General features: G+C 41.7%; 1 protein-coding gene and 1 long non-coding RNA gene across 4 annotated transcripts in view; one reads left to right on the forward strand and one right to left on the reverse strand.

Moving 5' to 3' along the window:
* Positions 1-16263, reverse strand: part of ACSM1 (acyl-CoA synthetase medium chain family member 1) — a 62989-nt gene extending 46726 nt beyond the window's left edge. Inside the window, exons 1-4 of one of the 3 annotated variants that reach the window (XM_033217830.1) lie at positions 15913-16262; positions 15457-15695; positions 11974-12184; positions 8964-9171 (exon numbers count right to left, since the gene is read on the reverse strand). In XM_033217830.1, the coding sequence (XP_033073721.1) occupies positions 8964-9171; positions 11974-12184; positions 15457-15648 (611 nt within the window). In that variant the 5' untranslated portion in view covers positions 15649-15695; positions 15913-16262. Of the gene's footprint in view, positions 1-8963; positions 9172-11973; positions 12185-15456; positions 15700-15912 lie in introns of all 3 variants that reach the window. The other 2 variants (XM_033217829.1, XM_033217832.1) reach the window with 2 other exon arrangements.
* LOC117087532 lies at positions 913-1686 on the forward strand. Its single transcript, XR_004438843.1, has 2 exons — positions 913-1376; positions 1493-1686. It is a non-coding gene; the product is annotated as an uncharacterized LOC117087532 (long non-coding RNA).
* Positions 16264-17296: the final 1033 nt, after the last annotated feature.

Raw genomic sequence — 17296 nt, forward strand, 5'->3', positions numbered from 1 at the left:
TCCTGTCACCCCCAGCCACTCTGGGTTGCTTTGGCGGTCAGTCCCTGGGAGGTGATCAAGCTCCCCTTTATCCCTATCGGATGGGCTTTCCTGCCTTGGGCCCTTTCTCCTTACCACCGTTCCTGAAGTTCTGGTATCATCCTGCAGCCCCATCTCTGGTTCCGTTGCGCTGCCGGGCAGGGCCCCGGATGCAGGGAGAGCCAGTCTCCAACTGGGTGAAGCTCCCCCATGGCGTGCCTTGGATGCCGGGTCTCCCCCGGCTCCAGGGCCCTAGTCCCACAGGCAAAGGAGACAGTAAATCTGTTATCTCCAATCCCCAAATGGGCCACCAGAAATGTTTTGGGATAATTTAGGAATCAGAGGGACTGATGGGGTTGAGGAGGATATATTTGTTATTTAGGTGCACCAGCCCAATCAGATTAACATCCAAAGGACTGAGCCCCTTTAAGCATTTTGTGGGGGGTGAGGAGGGAGAGATCTGTGCAGGGGGAAGCATATTACCGAAGTAAGAAACAAAGACAGTTATTCAATTAAGATATGCATTACATCATTTCTTACTTTTCAAGGAAAAACATGTTTTACAACTTGAGTTTATCTGTCTAGATGAGGAAAGAAAGAGACCCTCTCATATTGTTTTATATTGTTTTATGCTTAGTACCTGTTTTAAGAAAGAAACAAGGAAGTAAAGCTAAAGACAGGCAGCCCAGCGCCAGGCCCATAACCAGGCCCAGGTCTGCCTGGCCTAAACCCAGTAGTTAAAAATCAACTCATGACTTGAAACCGATGTTCCTGACATTGTATAGAAGAACATTGTGAAACTCCCTGTCCTGTTCTGTTTTACTCTGACCGCCGGTGCGTGTAGCCCCTGTCACATACCCCCCTGCTTGCTCAAATCAATCACGACCCTTTCACGTGAAATCTTTAGCGCTGTGAGCCCTTAAAAGGGACAGAAATTGTGCACTCAGGGAGCTCAGATTTTAAGGCGGTAGCTTGATGATGCTCCCAGCTGAATAGAGCCCTTCCTTCTACAACTCGGTGTCTGAGAGGTTTTGTCTGTGGCTCGTCCTGCTACATTTCTTGGTTCCCTGACCGGGAAGCGAGGTAGCTGCTGGATGGCCAAGGCAGCCCCTTAGGTGGCTTAGGCCTGCTCTGTGGAGCATTCCTGTGGGGGACCCCAGTCAGCCTGAGTCACGAGATCTGAAGGGCACTCTTGGGTAGGCAATTGTTGCGGTGGAACGCCTCACCAGAGCAGCACATAGCAGGTCCCTGCGGAGGATTAACACAGTGGCTGAACACCAGGAAGGAATTGGCACTTAGAGTCCCGACATCTGAAACTTGGTAAGACTAGTCTTTGGAACTTGCTGCACTCCATCTGAGTGGAAGCATGGCCTCATCACCCACAGTGTGTGCCTCAATTGGCACTTTTTTTCTGGTTTTGACTTGGCTTGACTTGGTAAGACTTGTCTTTGGAACTTGCTCCACTCCATTTGAGTGGAAGCGTGGTCTGATTACCCATGGTGTGCCTGGATTGGCACTTTTGTTCTGGTTTTGACTTGACTTGAATTGCTGGATACTTTGGTTTTGGTTTTGACTTGGCTTAAGTTTCTTGGTACTCAGATTTTGAATTTCGTGGTATTCTGATTTTGGTTTGGTATAAACGATAAAAGTGTGTGTGTGCTCTCTTTACCCGTTCTTTGTTTTGTGGTGAGTGTGTGTGGTGTGAGCATGGTATTTTGTCTTGGGACAACATGGGTCAGGCGCAAAGTAAGGCCACCCCATTGGGAACTATGTTAAAAAATTTCAAAAAAGAAAAAAGGGAGGAGGCAGGATTTATACAAAAAGAATGTTATAGGCTGGGTGCGGTGGGTCATGCCTGTAATCCCAGCACTTTAGGAGGCCGAGGCGGGCGGATCACGAGGTCAGGAGATCGAAACCATCCTGGAGAACACGGTGAAACTCCTTCTCTACTGAAAATACAAAAAAATTAGCCGGGTGTGGTGGCAGGCGCCTGTAGTCCCAGCTTCTAGGGAGGCTGAGGCAGGAGAATGGCATTAACTTGGGAAGTGGTGGAGCTTGCAGTGAGCAGAGATCGCGCCACTGCACTCCAGCCTGGGCAACAGAGCAAAACTCCGTCTCAAAAAAAAAAAAAAAAAAAAAAAAGAATGTTATATAGTAAATTCTTGTCCTGAAATAAATTTTTAAAAAAAGTTCGTAATAAGTCAAAAAGTTGAGACATGTCAAAAAAAAAATACTGTCTGCGAAAGTCAGAAAGGAAAAAAAGTTATAAAAAAACTTCATGCCAAAAATATCATGTAATTTATATGTAATTTAAAAGTAATAAGGCCTCCTGAGTACTATTGAAGAAACAGTTTATGTGCAAGGTGTATAAGAAAAGTAAAATGTACCTTTGGTAAAAAGATTATAAGGAGGCATAAGAATGTAGATTTTTACCTACATTAAAAGGTTAAAAAATTATTGTTTTGAAAGTTTAAGCAAGTTTTAAAACGTTAATTGTAAAGAAAATTCTGTGTGTAAACATATTAGCTGAAGTTAAAAAGGTATCATCCAGTTTTTCTGTAAACTAGACATTAAAGGGATACAATAGGTTTTTCTTAAAGCATCAGCCTGCTCTTTAACAAAAATTATAAAACATTAAAAAGAGTCTATAAAATCTTACCTTATGGTCAAACATGAAAAATAGGACAAATATGTTTACAAGGTTTTATTAAAATTAATAACACACTAATATAAAGGTAAAATTTAGCTTAGCTGGTATAAAAATCATACAAACAGCATTATTAAATATAAAATAGTGAAAAAACTAGCCGGGCGACGAGGCGGGCGCCTGTAGTCCCAGCTACTCGGGAGGCTGAGACAGGAGAATGGCGTGAACCCGGGAGGCGGAGCTTGCAGTGAGCTGAGAGCCGGCCACTGCACTCCAGCCTGGGCGGCAGAGCAAGACTCCGTCTCAAAAAAAATAAAAAATAAAAAAATAAAATAAAATAGTGTTTAGCTTTTGTTTGGTCTAAAAACTAATAAAAATAGGTGCTAAAGAAAACATTCATTTTACTAGAAGATCATAGAAGTTAAAGACTTAAAACGAACTTTGGCAATTAAGACAGCATACCAAGATGCAAATGCCTGGTTGAAATGGATCAAATATTCCATCTACACGTTAAACAAAAGTAATTGTTATGCTTGTGCACATGGCAGGCCAGAGGCCCTAATTGTCCCCCTTCCACTAAGGTGGTCCTCCAGTCAACCACAGGTGGGCTGCATGGTAGCTCTTTTCAAGGATTCTACAGCCTGGAGTAGTAAGTCATGTCAAGCTCTTTCTGCTATTTCCCAAAGTCCCTGCGGGTCAGCCCCCGAGGGCCATCCAGCTTCCATCCCCCAACACTAAGTTCACTTCGTGTCTCTCACGGCAAGGAGGAAACTTAGTATTCCTTGGAGACCTGAAGAGATGCGATGAGCTTAAGAATTTTCAGGAGCTTGTCAATCAGTCAGCCCTTGTTCATCCCCGAGCGGATGTGTGGTGGTATCATGGTGGACCTTTACTGGACACTCTGCCGAATAACTGGAGTGGCACTTGCGCTTTAGTCCATTTGGCTATCCCTTTCACCCTGGCACTTTGTCAATCAGAAATAATAATAATAATAATAAGACATCGTAAAGTGAGAGAAGCCCCTTATAGGTCTTTCAACTCTGACATCTATTTAGATGCAATTGGAGAAATACTAGATCAATTTTACCTTGAAATTAACCACAAGAAATACCAGATCAATTTAAAGCTTGAGATCAAATAGTTACAGGATTTAAATCAATATTTTGGTAAATGACAGTCAATACAAATATGAATTAAATATACATCTATTACAACCAACAGCAATGAGCTTCTCATAAGTTAAAAAGAAAAACTCATGTCAGTCCCAGCCCTGAGGCTACCTGACCTGATAAAACTCTTTACACTCTATGTGTCAAAAAAAAAAAAAAAAAAAAATGGCAGTTGGAGTTTTAACCCAGACTGTAGGGCCCTGGCCAAGGCCAGTGGCCCATCTCAAAACAACTAGATGGGGTTTCCAAAGCCTGGCCCCCATGTCTAAGGGCCCTGGCAGCAATGGCCCTGTTAGCACAAGAAGCAGAGAAGCTAACTCTTAGGCAAAACCTAAATATAAAGTCTCCCCATGCTGTCGTGATTTTAATAAATACCAAAGGACACCATTAGCTAATCAATGCTAGACTAACTAGATACCAAAGCTTGCTCTGTAAAAAATCCCCGCATAACCTTTAAAGTTTGCAATACCCTAAACCTTCCACCTTGCTCCTGGTATCAAAGATCCCAGTAAAACATAACTGTGTAAAAGTATTGGACTCAGTTTATTCTAGTGGCCCTAGCCTCTGAGACCATCCTTAAACATCTGTAGACTGGGAGCTGTACGTGGATGGAAACAGTCGCTAACCCCTGCAAAGTGACTCTGAAAAAGACGACAAGCCCTGCTCCAGTCACACCCAGAAGCTGACTGGTCCACACATGGCCGAAGCATGAGGAAACTCATCGTGTGACTCATTTTCCTTAAAATTTGGACTTGTACAGTAAAGACTTCAACTGACCTTCCTCAGACTGAGGGCTGTTCCCAGTATATACCTCAAGTCACTGAGGTAGGACAAAAGATTGCTATAGTCCTATTATTTTACAGTTGTTATAAGTGTCCCAGGACTCTAAAAGAAACTTGTTTGTATAATGCTGTTCTATCCAAAGTATGTAACCCAGGAAATAACCAACTTGATGCATGTTATGACCCATTTTAAGCCTCCCATGATCACAGTTTTTAAAATAAAATTAAGTTCTGGTCCTTTTCTAAGTGACACAAGTAAAGTAATAGCTAGAACAGAAGAAAGAGGGGTCCCCTAAAATGTAACCTTAAAATTTGACACCTGTGCCACTATTAATAGTAAGCAGCATGGGATGGGATGCGGTTCTCTAGATTGAAAAAAAAGTTACACAGCAGAAAGTAAGTATATCTGTCAAGAATCGTATTTATGTGAAATGTGTCAATACACAATGATCTTGTGTCATTTGGGCTACTTGAAAAAAAATTAAATAAAAAAAAATCCTGTTTAGCTCCAAAAAGAAAAGGTCAGCCCCTCCTGCATGAGTGGGAGCTGTAATCCTTTAAAATTAGTAATCACAGAACCCTCAGACCCAAAATGGAATAAAAAAAAAAAGTAGCATAAGGCATTGATTAAAAAAGACTAGATCCTAGCGTAAGCATCCTGATAAAAAGAGAGGTTCAAAGACACTCTCCAGACTGAGTATTTCAGACTTTCTATGATAAACTAAATGTGCCAGTACCAGAGACTCCAGGAAAAAATAGAAATTTGTTTTTGCAATTAGCCGAGCATGTAGCCCATCTCTCAATGTTACTTCATGTTATGTTTATTAAAAAACTGTAATAAGAGATCAATGGCCATAAGAAGCCCGAGTTCCTGATGAACCCAGTTCCTGATGAATTCCTGGCCCGAAAGAATCATCCAGATCATCTCTAGGTTCTAAAAGTCTCAATTATTAGACAGTATTGCATAGCTAGAAAAGAAAAAGGATTCACTCATCCCGTAGGGCGGCTTAGTTGTCTTAGGCAAAAGCTGTATAATAGTACCGCAAAAACAGTCCCACCCAGAATTCCACCAGGACTAGACTGCCCCACCGGGTTATACTGGATACGTAGACACAGAGCCTATGCTAGGCTGCCTGACCAGTAGACAGGTGGTTGTGTTATGGGCACTATTAAACCATCTTTCTTCTTACTGCCCATAAAAACAGGTGAACTTCTGGGCTTCCCTGTCTGTGTTTCCTGTGGAAAATGAAGCATAGCCATAGGTAATTAAAAAAATGATAAATGACCTCCTAAAACATTATGTAATACTATAGGCCTGCCACTTAGACACAAGACAGCTCATGAGAATACTGGACCCCCATTTACGTGCTCAACTGAATCATACGGTTGCAAGCTGTTTTAAAAATCATCACTAATAAAACTGGTCATGCCTTGACTATTCTGGCCTGGCAAGAAACTCAGATAAGAAATGCTATCTATCAAAATAGATTGTCTCTCAACTACATGCTAGCAGCAGAAAGAGAGGTCTATAAGAAATTTCACCTTACTAATGACTGTCTACACATAAATAATCAAAGGTAAGTAGTTAAAGACATAGTCACATGTGTCCGTACAAGTGTAGCACAAATTCCACCCTGAAGCCATGTTTAAAAATTAGTTCCTAGCACTAGGAGGATTTAAAACTCTTATAATAAAAGTTACAATTGTAATAAAAACCTACTTACTGCTCCCTTGTTTGCTACCTGTACTTCTTCAAATGATAAAAAAGCTTCATCACTACCTTAGTTCACCAAAATGCTTCAGCACAAGTGTACTATATGAATCACTATCAATCTATTGCACAAAAAGACATAAATAGCAAAAATAAGAGTGAGAACGCCCACTAATAAAAAGTGAGAGTCTCAAACGGGGGGAATGAGGAAAGAGAGAGACCCTCTCATATTGTCTCATGTTGTTTTATACTCAGTATCTGTTTTAAGAAAAAACAATGAAGTAAAAGCAAAGACAGGCAGCCCAGCGCCAGGTCCGGAACCAGGCCCAGGTCTGCCTGGCCTAAACCTAGTAGTTAAAAATCAACTCATGACTTAGAAACCAATGTTCCTGACATTGTTTGGAAGAACATTGTGAAACTCCCTGTCCTGTCTGTTTCACTCTGACCGCCGGTGCATGTAGCCCCTGTCACGTACCTGCTGCTTGCTCAAATCAATCATGACCCTTTCATGTGAAATCTTTAGTGTTGTGAGCCCTTAAAAGGGACAGAAATTGTGCACTCAGGGAGCTCAGATTTTAAGGCAGTAGCTTGATGATGCTCCCAGCTGAATAGAGCCCTTCCTTCTACAACTCGGGGTCTGAGAGGTTTTGTCTGTGGCTTGTCCTGCTACATACTACTTGTCAAAAAGACTAGAAGGACTCAAATGCATCCAACCCCACAATTCCAGGTCTATAAGTCATTCTATAAGCATTTGGATCAGTCAGTGCCTGAGCTTTCCCCACCAACCAAAACTTATTTGCTCAACTAGCTGAAAACATAGCAGGCAGCTTAGGAATTTCCTCATGCTAGGTATGTGGAGGAACTAATATGGGGAAGCAGTGGCCATGGGAAGCAAAGGAATTAATGCCACAAGATAATTTCACTTCACCTAACCCTGCCAGTGAACCAACAGCCTCAGCCAGTGTTTGGTTGTTAAAAACCTCCAAAATTGGAAAGTACGTATTGCCCAATGGGGAAAGGCTTTCACAGAGGCAGTAGGAGAAACAATGCCTAGGGCAACAGTATTATGATGAGACTAAAAACAAAACTCTATGGAGAAACGCCCAGAACGACTCCTGCTTACCAGATCCAAATCCTTTCTCTCGATTCTCTACCCTAACCAACACTTGGCGTCAGCTACAGGCTCCAAACGCTTGGAAAGCACCCTCTGGCCTATATTGGATCTGTGGAGCATGGGCATATTGGCAACTGCCAGCTAAATGGACAGGGGCATGTGTGTAGGAACAATCAAGCCATCTTTCTTTCTAATTCCTCTAAAGCAAGAGGAACTCTTAGGGTATCTAGTCAATGAAGAAAATAAAAGAAGAATTAGAAGGGCATAATCACAAAAATAGACACAAATGTCAAAAAAGATGTGGACATAGGAGACTGGAAAGATAATGAATGGTCTCCTGAAAGAATCATTAAATATTATAGGCCAGCTATCTGGGTGCACGACGGGTCACGAGGGTACCACACCCCAATCTATATGCTCAACTGCATCATAAGGTTGCAGACAGTCCTTGAAATGATAACCAATGAAACATCAAGGGCACTAGATTTACTGGCAATACAAGCAACACAAATGAGAAATGCTACATATCAAAATAGATTGACTTTAGATTATTGCTTAGTCTCAGAAGGAGGAGTATGTGGAAAATTTAATTTAACCAACTGTTGCCTAGAATTTGATAATAATGGCCAAGCTGTCATGGAAATCAGAGCTAGAATGAACAAGTTGGCCCATGGTCCAGTTCTGACTTGGTCCAGATGGTCCCTGGATTCTTTGTTTGGAGGATGGTTCCCAACCTTTGGAGGATTCAAAACCCTCATTGGTGGGTTTTTGTTTATTCTTGGCATCTGCCTCATTCTCCCTTGTCTTTTACCCCTGTTTATTAGGGGCATTCGGTCAACTATAGAGGCAGTAATAACTCAACACACTACTGCACAGTTGATGGCATTAACCAAATATCAGCCACTGCCAGTAGAAGCTCAGCTCAGCAAAGAGGTGGCAAATAGTGGTGCTTTCTATTAACACCTTTGTTATAAAAAGCACCAAAGGGTGGGAATGGAATAGGAATTAAAAGAAATTAAAGAATGTGTAAGCAAAAACTCAGTTGTATGTAAGAAAACCCAATTCCCCCTGAGGAAGAGAAAGAGGTGGAGTCCTTTAAAAATTAACTGCCTGTTTTTCTGTCTGTAGCTAGTGAGCCTTATCTCTCCCTTTCCCAGGCATTGTGAAGACCCTCTTTCTCTAGCTGTGCAGCTGTAAGGTCACTAGACATATAAACTCAAGTTGTAAAACATGTTTTTCCTTGAAAAGTAAGAAATGAGGTAATGCATGTCTCAATTGAATAACTGTCTTTGATTCTTGCTTCTGTAATATGCTTCCTCCTGCACAGATCTCCCCCCCACCCCACGAAATGCTTAAAAGGTAACCTGACTCTTTGTTTGGGGCTCAGTCCTTTGGATGTTAATCTGACTGGGCCGGTGCACCTAAATGAATATATCCTCCTCAATCCATCAGTCTCTCTGATTCCTAAATTATCCCACAACACCTGTACTCAGAGACCATATTCATCAGACTGGAAACTCACTTAATCAGCGATCGGAAGTCCAGCCACCCTTCACGGCTGTGATCAGATACTAGGAGCTTGGTTTTCAGAGAAGGGCACTCAGAAGCCATGGAGTCCACATCTGAGGCAATGGTATCTGTGGTCACAATGCCCTTGGCTTTAGACATTTGTAGTCGATAGAGAATGTCTTTGGCCTTCAACATGGTGGTCGCAGGCATGAAAATGATCCCTGGGGATAAGAAACGAACTGATTGTTTTGGTTTCTTTTTCACAACCATGGGCTTTAGGCTTGGCTTGTCTGCACTGAAATCCCTTAACCTCTTGTTATGCAAAGTATGGACCACAGAACAACAGCAGCAGCAGTATCCAGGTGCAGAATCTCATACTCTGTTTCAAAACTACAGAATTAGAATCTGTATCTTAACAAGTTTTCCAAGTGATTCTTTTGCACATTAAAATTTGAAAGTCCTGTCCTAACCTTTTCTACTGTAAATGGATCTAGCCAAAAAATGGGTGGACACTGCTTTACACATGTTTACACAGGATCTGGAAGTATAGATGTAAACAGGACAATGTCTCTGACATTAAGAATAGCTGCATCTCTCCCCAATCTTTCCCTTCTTATTCCCTTTTCTGTCATTCCTTGGATGTCATCTTGAATGTCCCCTCTTTCCTTCATTCTGCATTTCACCACATTGTCCTTTGAATTTTTTTGTGTTCCCTTCTATCTACATCGCCAACAGTGAGCTCAAGTCTTTGTGTTTCCTTTTGGATTCTCATCCCTCCAGCAGTTTTGAATCTTTCTGCTACCCATCTTCTATATTATTACTTGCTTAGTTCCATAAACATTGACTTTTTTTCCCCTCTAAATTTTTCTTCTTCTTTCTTTCTTTCTTTTTCTCTTTCTTTCTTTCTCTCTCTTTCTATCTTTTTCTCTTTCTTTCTTTTTTTCCTTTCTTCCTTTTTTTCTCTTTATTTCTTTCTTTTTTTTTTTCTCGAGGGAGTCTTCCTCTGTCACTCAGGCTGGAGTGCAGTGGTGCAATCTCAGCTCACTGCAACCTCAGCCTCCTGGGCTCAAGCAATTCTCCTGTCTCAGCCTCTCCAGTAGCTGGGATTATAGGTGTCCACCACCACACCCAGCTAATTTTTTTAATTTTTATTTTTAGTAGAGATGGGGTTTCACCAGGTTGGCCAGGCTGGTCTCGAACTCCTGACCACAAGTGATCTGTCTGCTTTAGCCTCCCAAAGTGCTGGATTACAGGTGTGAGCCACTGCACCTGGCCTCTCTACATTTCTCCTCTGCACTAACACCTGTGCCCTCTCTCCAGGAAAACACCACACTTCTCATCCTGACTTTGAAGATGCTGCTTTCTTTCCATCTTTCTCTCCCACAACTTATTTTCTATTTCAAAATGGCCACTCCTCACCCCGTGCTTGGAATGCCCTTCTTTTGTTTCTAATCCTCTTTAATTTTTCTTATCCCAGAGGGCTCAGCTCAAGTATTTTATTTTATTTTATTTTATTTTTGATGGAGTCTTGCCACCACTCCCGGCTAATTTTTTTTTTTTGGATTTTAGTAGACATGGGGTTTCACAATGTTGGCCAGGATGGTCTTGATCTGCTGACCTCGTGATCTGCCCACCTTGGCCTCCCAAAGTGCTGGGATTATAGGCCTAAGGCACCACCCCTGGCCAAGTCTTAGATTTCCCATGGACCATCTTACAGGTCCACAGATGACATGGCTTTTCATCTCTAGACTCCTTCCACCAGTTTTATTACTTCTTGATTTCACATGATCTGGCTGAATGAATCACCTGTTTTATTTGTGAGAGAATATGAGATGGAGAGACAGAAAATATGATCAAGAGTGTAGCAGAGTGCTGTACACACGATAAAATGAGATAAGTGATTCAAGAAAGAATCTGTGAGTCACTGACTCTAATTTATATAGATAAAAAATAGGCCATTAAAAGGGGAAGGGAAATCGCTACATAAGAATTCTAACTAATAAATGTAGAGAAACTGACAGAAATAGAAAATTTCCAGGTAAAACCAATATGGTCATATTCAATTCATCACTAGATACCCAAACCATAATGTGGAAGACTGTTAGGAAACAGGAATATTCACACAATCGCTTAAGGATCACACCACACCATGAATTATTTATTAATTACAAGGAAAAATTGTGCCTTTGTAAAGGATAAAGGTTTTCTGTGAAAATCACCTTACTCAAGTGATGAAACAGTATAACTGAAGAGGGAACAAACTGACTTCAGAATATACCCCCTGATGTGACGCACGGAGGAAAACACAACTTTGTCCTTGTAATTCTCCTGCCTAGCATGTCTAATCTGAATATAATCACGAAGAAAGAGTCAGAAATACAAATTTGGAGATATATTCTACAATATAACTTGTATTCTTCAAAAATGTCACTGTCATGCAGAAAAGGCTGTGGAATATTCTGGATCTTATCAGATGACTGCTTTTGTGTTTATGAGTGTTTACCTGGTGTTCATAGGTGTCACAATGCCCACAAGTGATTCTTAAATAATTCAGTGAGAAAGGGAGAGAAAGAGAGAGGGAGAGAGTGCTCAAATATGGGAAAAATGTTAACAATCAATGAATCTTTAAAAAGGTAAGAGTACCTGAGACTGTGCAAGAGAAAGTGTATGTGTGTTTGTGTGTGTGTGTATGAGAGAAAGTTTGGCACTGCACTTGAGAGTGTATGAATGTGAGAGTGTGAGGGAGAGAATAAGAAAGAATAAGAGAGTTTGTGAGGGAGTATGAGAAAGACAAAGACTGTGAAGAAGAAAGGAGGTACAGAGAAGAGAAACTGTTTTGTCTCCAACTAAACTGTTAATTCCCAGAGTGCAGGAAGCCTTGTTTTGTGGTCCCAGCACAGAAACTGGGACTAGGGCTTCAAAGCTGTGTCAGTGCCAGGCTGGGTGCACAGTAGCTAATATCTCAGGAAACATTGGCTCTTGAACAGCCCTGAGGTCCACCAGGTCCCTCTTGCATCACTGACCTGTTCGCATGCAGCCCACAGTCACCAGCCACCACTCAGGCACTCGAGGCAGAATCAAGGCCAGAAGGTCTCCCTGTTGCAGGCCACAGGTCTGTGTGAAGATGTTGGCTGTGCGGCGGGTCAGGTCTGCAATCTCTCTGAAGCTCCACTTTACTTCATCCCCTTGGCCATTCACCCACCAAAAGGCTGGATTTGGACCTCTCTTGCCCTCCTGGTCAAGACCATACATTATGTGTTACTTTCTGCTTCTAAGAAAAATAGCACTTATTAAACTAATCCACAGCCATAGTCACGTTCCGATGTGAACACAACTTAAGGACTGAGATCCCATTTTAAAACATTTAAAGTGCTTAAAGAAAAAAAAAGCCAACCAAGAATTTTACATCCAGAAAGACTGTTCTTCAAAAGTGAGGGGGAAAGTAGGGTATTCCCAGATAAACAAAAGTCAAAGTTCACTATCACTAGACTTGCCCTACAAGAAATGCTAAAGGAAGTCCTCAAGGTGAAATAAAAGGATGTTGGAGAGGAACTCAAATATGAAAATATAAAGTTCTCTTGTAAATATAAATTCATGAACAAATATAAAAATCAACATTATTGTAAGTTTGGTTTATAACTCCACTTGTTATTTGTTATAGTATTTAAAAAATAAATCATAAAATAATTATAAATATGTTAATTTATTATCATATATTTATAATACATATTAAATAAATGTTACTTAAGCAATATACAAAAATGTTATTGATGACATCAATAACATAAAGTGTGTGTGGGGGCTGGCTGGGATAGAACTGTAAAGGAGAAGGATTTTTACATTTAATTTTCATTATTGGCCTTATAATGTCACAGGAGTAGGGTGTTTATATGTGATTAAAGTTAAGTTGTTATCAGTATTAAATAGATTGCTAGAACTACAAGATATCATATTTAATTCCCATGGTAACCACAAAGCAAATATTTATTGAATATACACAAAAGGAAATGAGGAGAAAATCAAAGTGTATCACTACAAAAACTCAACTAAACACAAAGGATATCAGTAAGAGAGGAAATGAGAGACAAAAAAGCTATGAGACATCAAGAAAACAATTAACAAAATGGCAATAGTAAATCCTTGTCTATCAGTAATTACTTTAAATGTAAGTAGACTAAACTCCCCAACCAGAAGACGGAATGGATAAAAAAATAAAATTCAACTACATGCTGTCTGCAAAAATTAAGCTACTTCTATGGGATTGAATATGATAAAATCAATGAAAAACTTTTAGAATTGTTTCTACAATAAAATGCTTATAGTATAATATTAATTTTAAAAAGCAAAATTGTGTTTATATTATTCAAATTTATATAGTAATGTTCACCCATTCACCTCCTCCTTTTACTTCCTTCCTCTCCAACCCATGTCATGTTTCAAAAATTCTCAACCAGATTTCCAGTCTGGGCAATGAAAAAAATCAATTTATACTCTTAAGGCAGAGATATTTTGGCATCATTAGACTGTGAGACTAGGTTAAATAATAGATTGTGAAGTCAGACAGCCTGGACTCAAACCCTGTTGTTCCAGTTATTAGACATGTGATTTCAGCATGTTAGTTACATCCTTTGATCTTCAGTTTCTTCATCAGGGAAATAGAGACAATAACAGTATCCATGGAATCAGATGATTAAATGCAAGGTGATTGTCAAGGCACATAAAAATGCTCTCTGTAACTGAGGGTTTTATTTTTCTTGAGGTTACTATGCAAATTCAGAAAAAGAAAAAGAAGGGAGTGAGGAGGAAGATGTCATAAAGACATATAGGCTTTGGATAGTAATACATGAATACATGTTCATGGAACACTTAAAAATTTATAAACTCTCCAGTTCCATTTCAGGGGGATTCTCTCTTTGGTTCAAAGACAGTGCTGGGTGACTTTTCACACTACCATATTGGCAGCTGAGAGTTAGTAGCTGGAAACACCATCCATTGTCTACCCTGACTCCTCATGTCACTACGGCTTCTCTCTTGGTCTGTGTCCTGTGAGAAGACAAACCAAGCACTTGGGGTTTTCTGCAGAAACACAAAACCTCTGGAAGACACAGAGCTTGGTTTTTCTTGACATACCTTAAAGCCACAGTCAAGTAGGTAGTTGACAAAGAGGAATCTAATTAGACTTGCCACCCTCATGGGAAGATGGATGGCCTAATATAGGTAAACGTGTCAGACACTCATGTGCACATTCAGGTGGTCTATCCCCTCCTCTGGGTGCAGTCTCACGTCAAGCCCAAGTTCGATGACATGAATACCAGTTAAGACACACTGTCCCATTCATTGAAGATGAGAACTCAGACTAATATGAATTTGCTGACCTTGTGATCAGAACTTTGCACTTGGTCACTATAGGGAGACCCCTTGAAACTATTGCTGTGGAATAAAAGATGAAATGCTCCTGATTATTGTAAATACAAAATTGCATGCAGGATTGTGTAAAGACAATGCCAGGTTGGACGGCCAGAATGAGCCAACAGCGCGTGATGTGCTTCCCCCTGCAGAGAGCCTATGAATGGATGTGCGGTCAGGGAGGTTTCACATCACCAAGATTCCTATCCCAGAAAAGCAGATGTTCATAGCTCTGGGAATGGAATGCGCCCCTTGTGGAGAGCCTATAAATGGATGCATGGGGGGCGCCTGTCCATATGGAAGATAGGGCTATAAATGCCCTCACCTTGCCACGGCTCTTCTAGGCCTCTTTAGGGTTAAGGCATGCTCCCTTCTGAGAATTTCTGGTCTAACTTCACGTCCTGTTCCTATGAATTGTTTGTAACCAACTTTTGCTGTAACTGTTACTGCTGTTCCTGTTTTAAGGCTCTGTTAGAAATTACTGATGCACACACTATATTGTAAATTCTTATCTCTGTACACTGTACTTCTGCATACAGATGTTATATTAAAGAATTACTTCATCCCCATGTGACCATCTCACCTCATAATCAAATGACCCTAAATCCCTCAATAACCTACCCCTGACCTCACTAAACTTAATAATAAATGCTGGCATATCCAGTGCATTGTTGGCACCGTGGGACCAGAAGGTGGTGACCCCCCTGGACCCAGCTTTCACTATCTTGTGTGTGTCTATTATTTCTCAACCTGCCGATCCACCTGGGAACAAAGAGACAGCCCCGCTGCATTGTGGGCTGCTGGCCAGATCCCACAATAGGTCACAATTTTAATACCCTGATTGAACAAAAGATACATTTACCTATTTTTTTGTTTTTAAAGGAGTTAATTCCCCATTTCATAGATGAAACCACTGAGGCTCAGTGAAGTAAGGAAATGGCCATGCTGGGAATAGAAACTTGAAGTATAAGCTTCTTCCACAACACTGATAAGTTGAGGCAGAAGCAATTTTGCTTCTGTACCTTTCAACCTAGCAGGAGCAAGATAAGGAAAGTGAGGCCACCCTTGTTCTTGTATCACCATCATGGCAGTCCTCTTACCTTCTCCATTTGAGCCCAGTAGTCCAGAACACAGCTTGCAAAATTAAATTCCTCCGGTACTTCATAGTCATTCCATCTTGGGGCTCCAACTTCTGATAAAGACCGGCAGCACAGCTGCGAAGGGGCAGGGTGGATGTTGTGGAAGGATTTGTGGATGCCCCAGAGGATCCGGAACCTCATCAGCCACTGCATGGTGAAACAGTCCTCAGAAACCGGGCACAGAGTTCTCAAGTCACCACCTGCCTTGGGAAGAGATAGCTAATAGATTGGTTGTGTATGCCAACCTTTCTCCCTGAAACGGATGCATGTTTTTGGTTAATTGCTAGAATTATAGCTTTGCTTCAGGTCACCAGAATTTGGAAGGCAACTGATTGATTTTGGTGGGCATTTATCTTCCCAGCTGAGGAACCACATGGCAGAAAGAGAGAGAGAAGCTGTCCTTCACCTCTGTCTTACCTGGTACTGTTTAGGGCACAGCTGAGCTAGGTCCCGGGTAGGTATGGAAAAGGAGGTTGAGCTCTCTTTTGTAGGTTCAGTTCTCTCTGATCAGGTGATCCACAGGAATGTGTACCCAGCAGAACTTGGCTTCTGGCCACAGCGGAGGGGGACCTTGAACAGAGAACTTGCCAGGAATTGCGTAATTCAGTAGGGGGAGGAGATGCTCAGTAAAATATGACAGAAACAATTACAGGCCTCCACGGAGAGATAATCAGTTAGAAAAGCAAACCATGTGGGCCAGGAGCGGTGGCTCAGGCCTGTAATCCCAGCACTTTGTGAGGCCGAGGCAGGCGGATCATGAGGTCAGGAGATCGAGACCATCCTGGCTAACACGGTGAAACCCCGCCTCTACTAAAAATACAAAAAATTAACCAGGCGTGGTGGCGGGCGCCTGTAGTCCCAGCTACTCTGGAGGCTGAGGCGGGAGAATGGTGTGAACCCGGGAGGTGGAGCTTGCAGTGAGCTAAGATCATGCCACTGTACTCCAGCCTGGGCGACAGAATGAGACTCCACCTCAAAAAAAAAAGAAAAAAAAGAAAAAAAAAAAAAGAAAAACCATGTATACGAAGTCACCTCCAATTCCTGTGGCATAGCTAGGGGTGTGAATGAACCAGGTCCTATGGTGCATTTTCAGTAGTTCTCTGTGGCTAATCTGCTCCCCCTTCCCAGCCCTACATCTCCATAGTCTCCCTTAAATGACAGCTGAGAGGCAGCATAGCCTAATAGATAAGAGCCTGGGCTCTGGAGGTCTGGAGACAGAAAGGTCTGAGTTTGAGCTTAGGTCTGCCACTTAACCTCCGTGTGATCTTTGTGGACCTCCTTGCTCTTGGCCTCACCTTCTTTAATTGGTTTTTGGTTGCTTTTGAGACGGAATCTATTGTTGTCACCCAGGCTGGAGTGCAATGGCATGGTCTTGGCTCACTGCAACCTCCGCCTCCTGGTTTTAAGTGATTCTGTTGCCTCAGCCTCCCAAGTAGCTGGGATTATAGGTGCCTGCTACCACACCCAGTTAATTTTTGTATTTTTAGTAGAGACTGGGTTTCTATTAAAAATAGAAACCTAGCTCAGCTGTGCCCTAAACAGTACCAGGTAAGACAGAGGTGAAGGACAGTTTCTCGCTCTCTTTCTGCCCTGTGGTTCTTCAGTTGGGAAGATAAATCCCCACCAAAATCAATCAGTTGTGCCTTCAAAATCAAGTTGGCCAGGGTGGTCTCAAACTCTTGACCTCAGGTGATCTGCCCCCCTCAGCCTCCCAAAGTGCTGGGATTACAGGCATGAGTCACAGCACCCAGCACTTACCTCATTTGTAAAATAGGAATGGTAACAACAATACCTACCTCCA

The sequence above is a fragment of the Trachypithecus francoisi genome, unplaced genomic scaffold (genome assembly GCF_009764315.1).
Source record: "Trachypithecus francoisi isolate TF-2019V2 unplaced genomic scaffold, Tfra_2.0 Lachesis_group10, whole genome shotgun sequence".
In the NCBI taxonomy this organism is placed as follows: Eukaryota; Metazoa; Chordata; class Mammalia; order Primates; family Cercopithecidae; genus Trachypithecus; species Trachypithecus francoisi.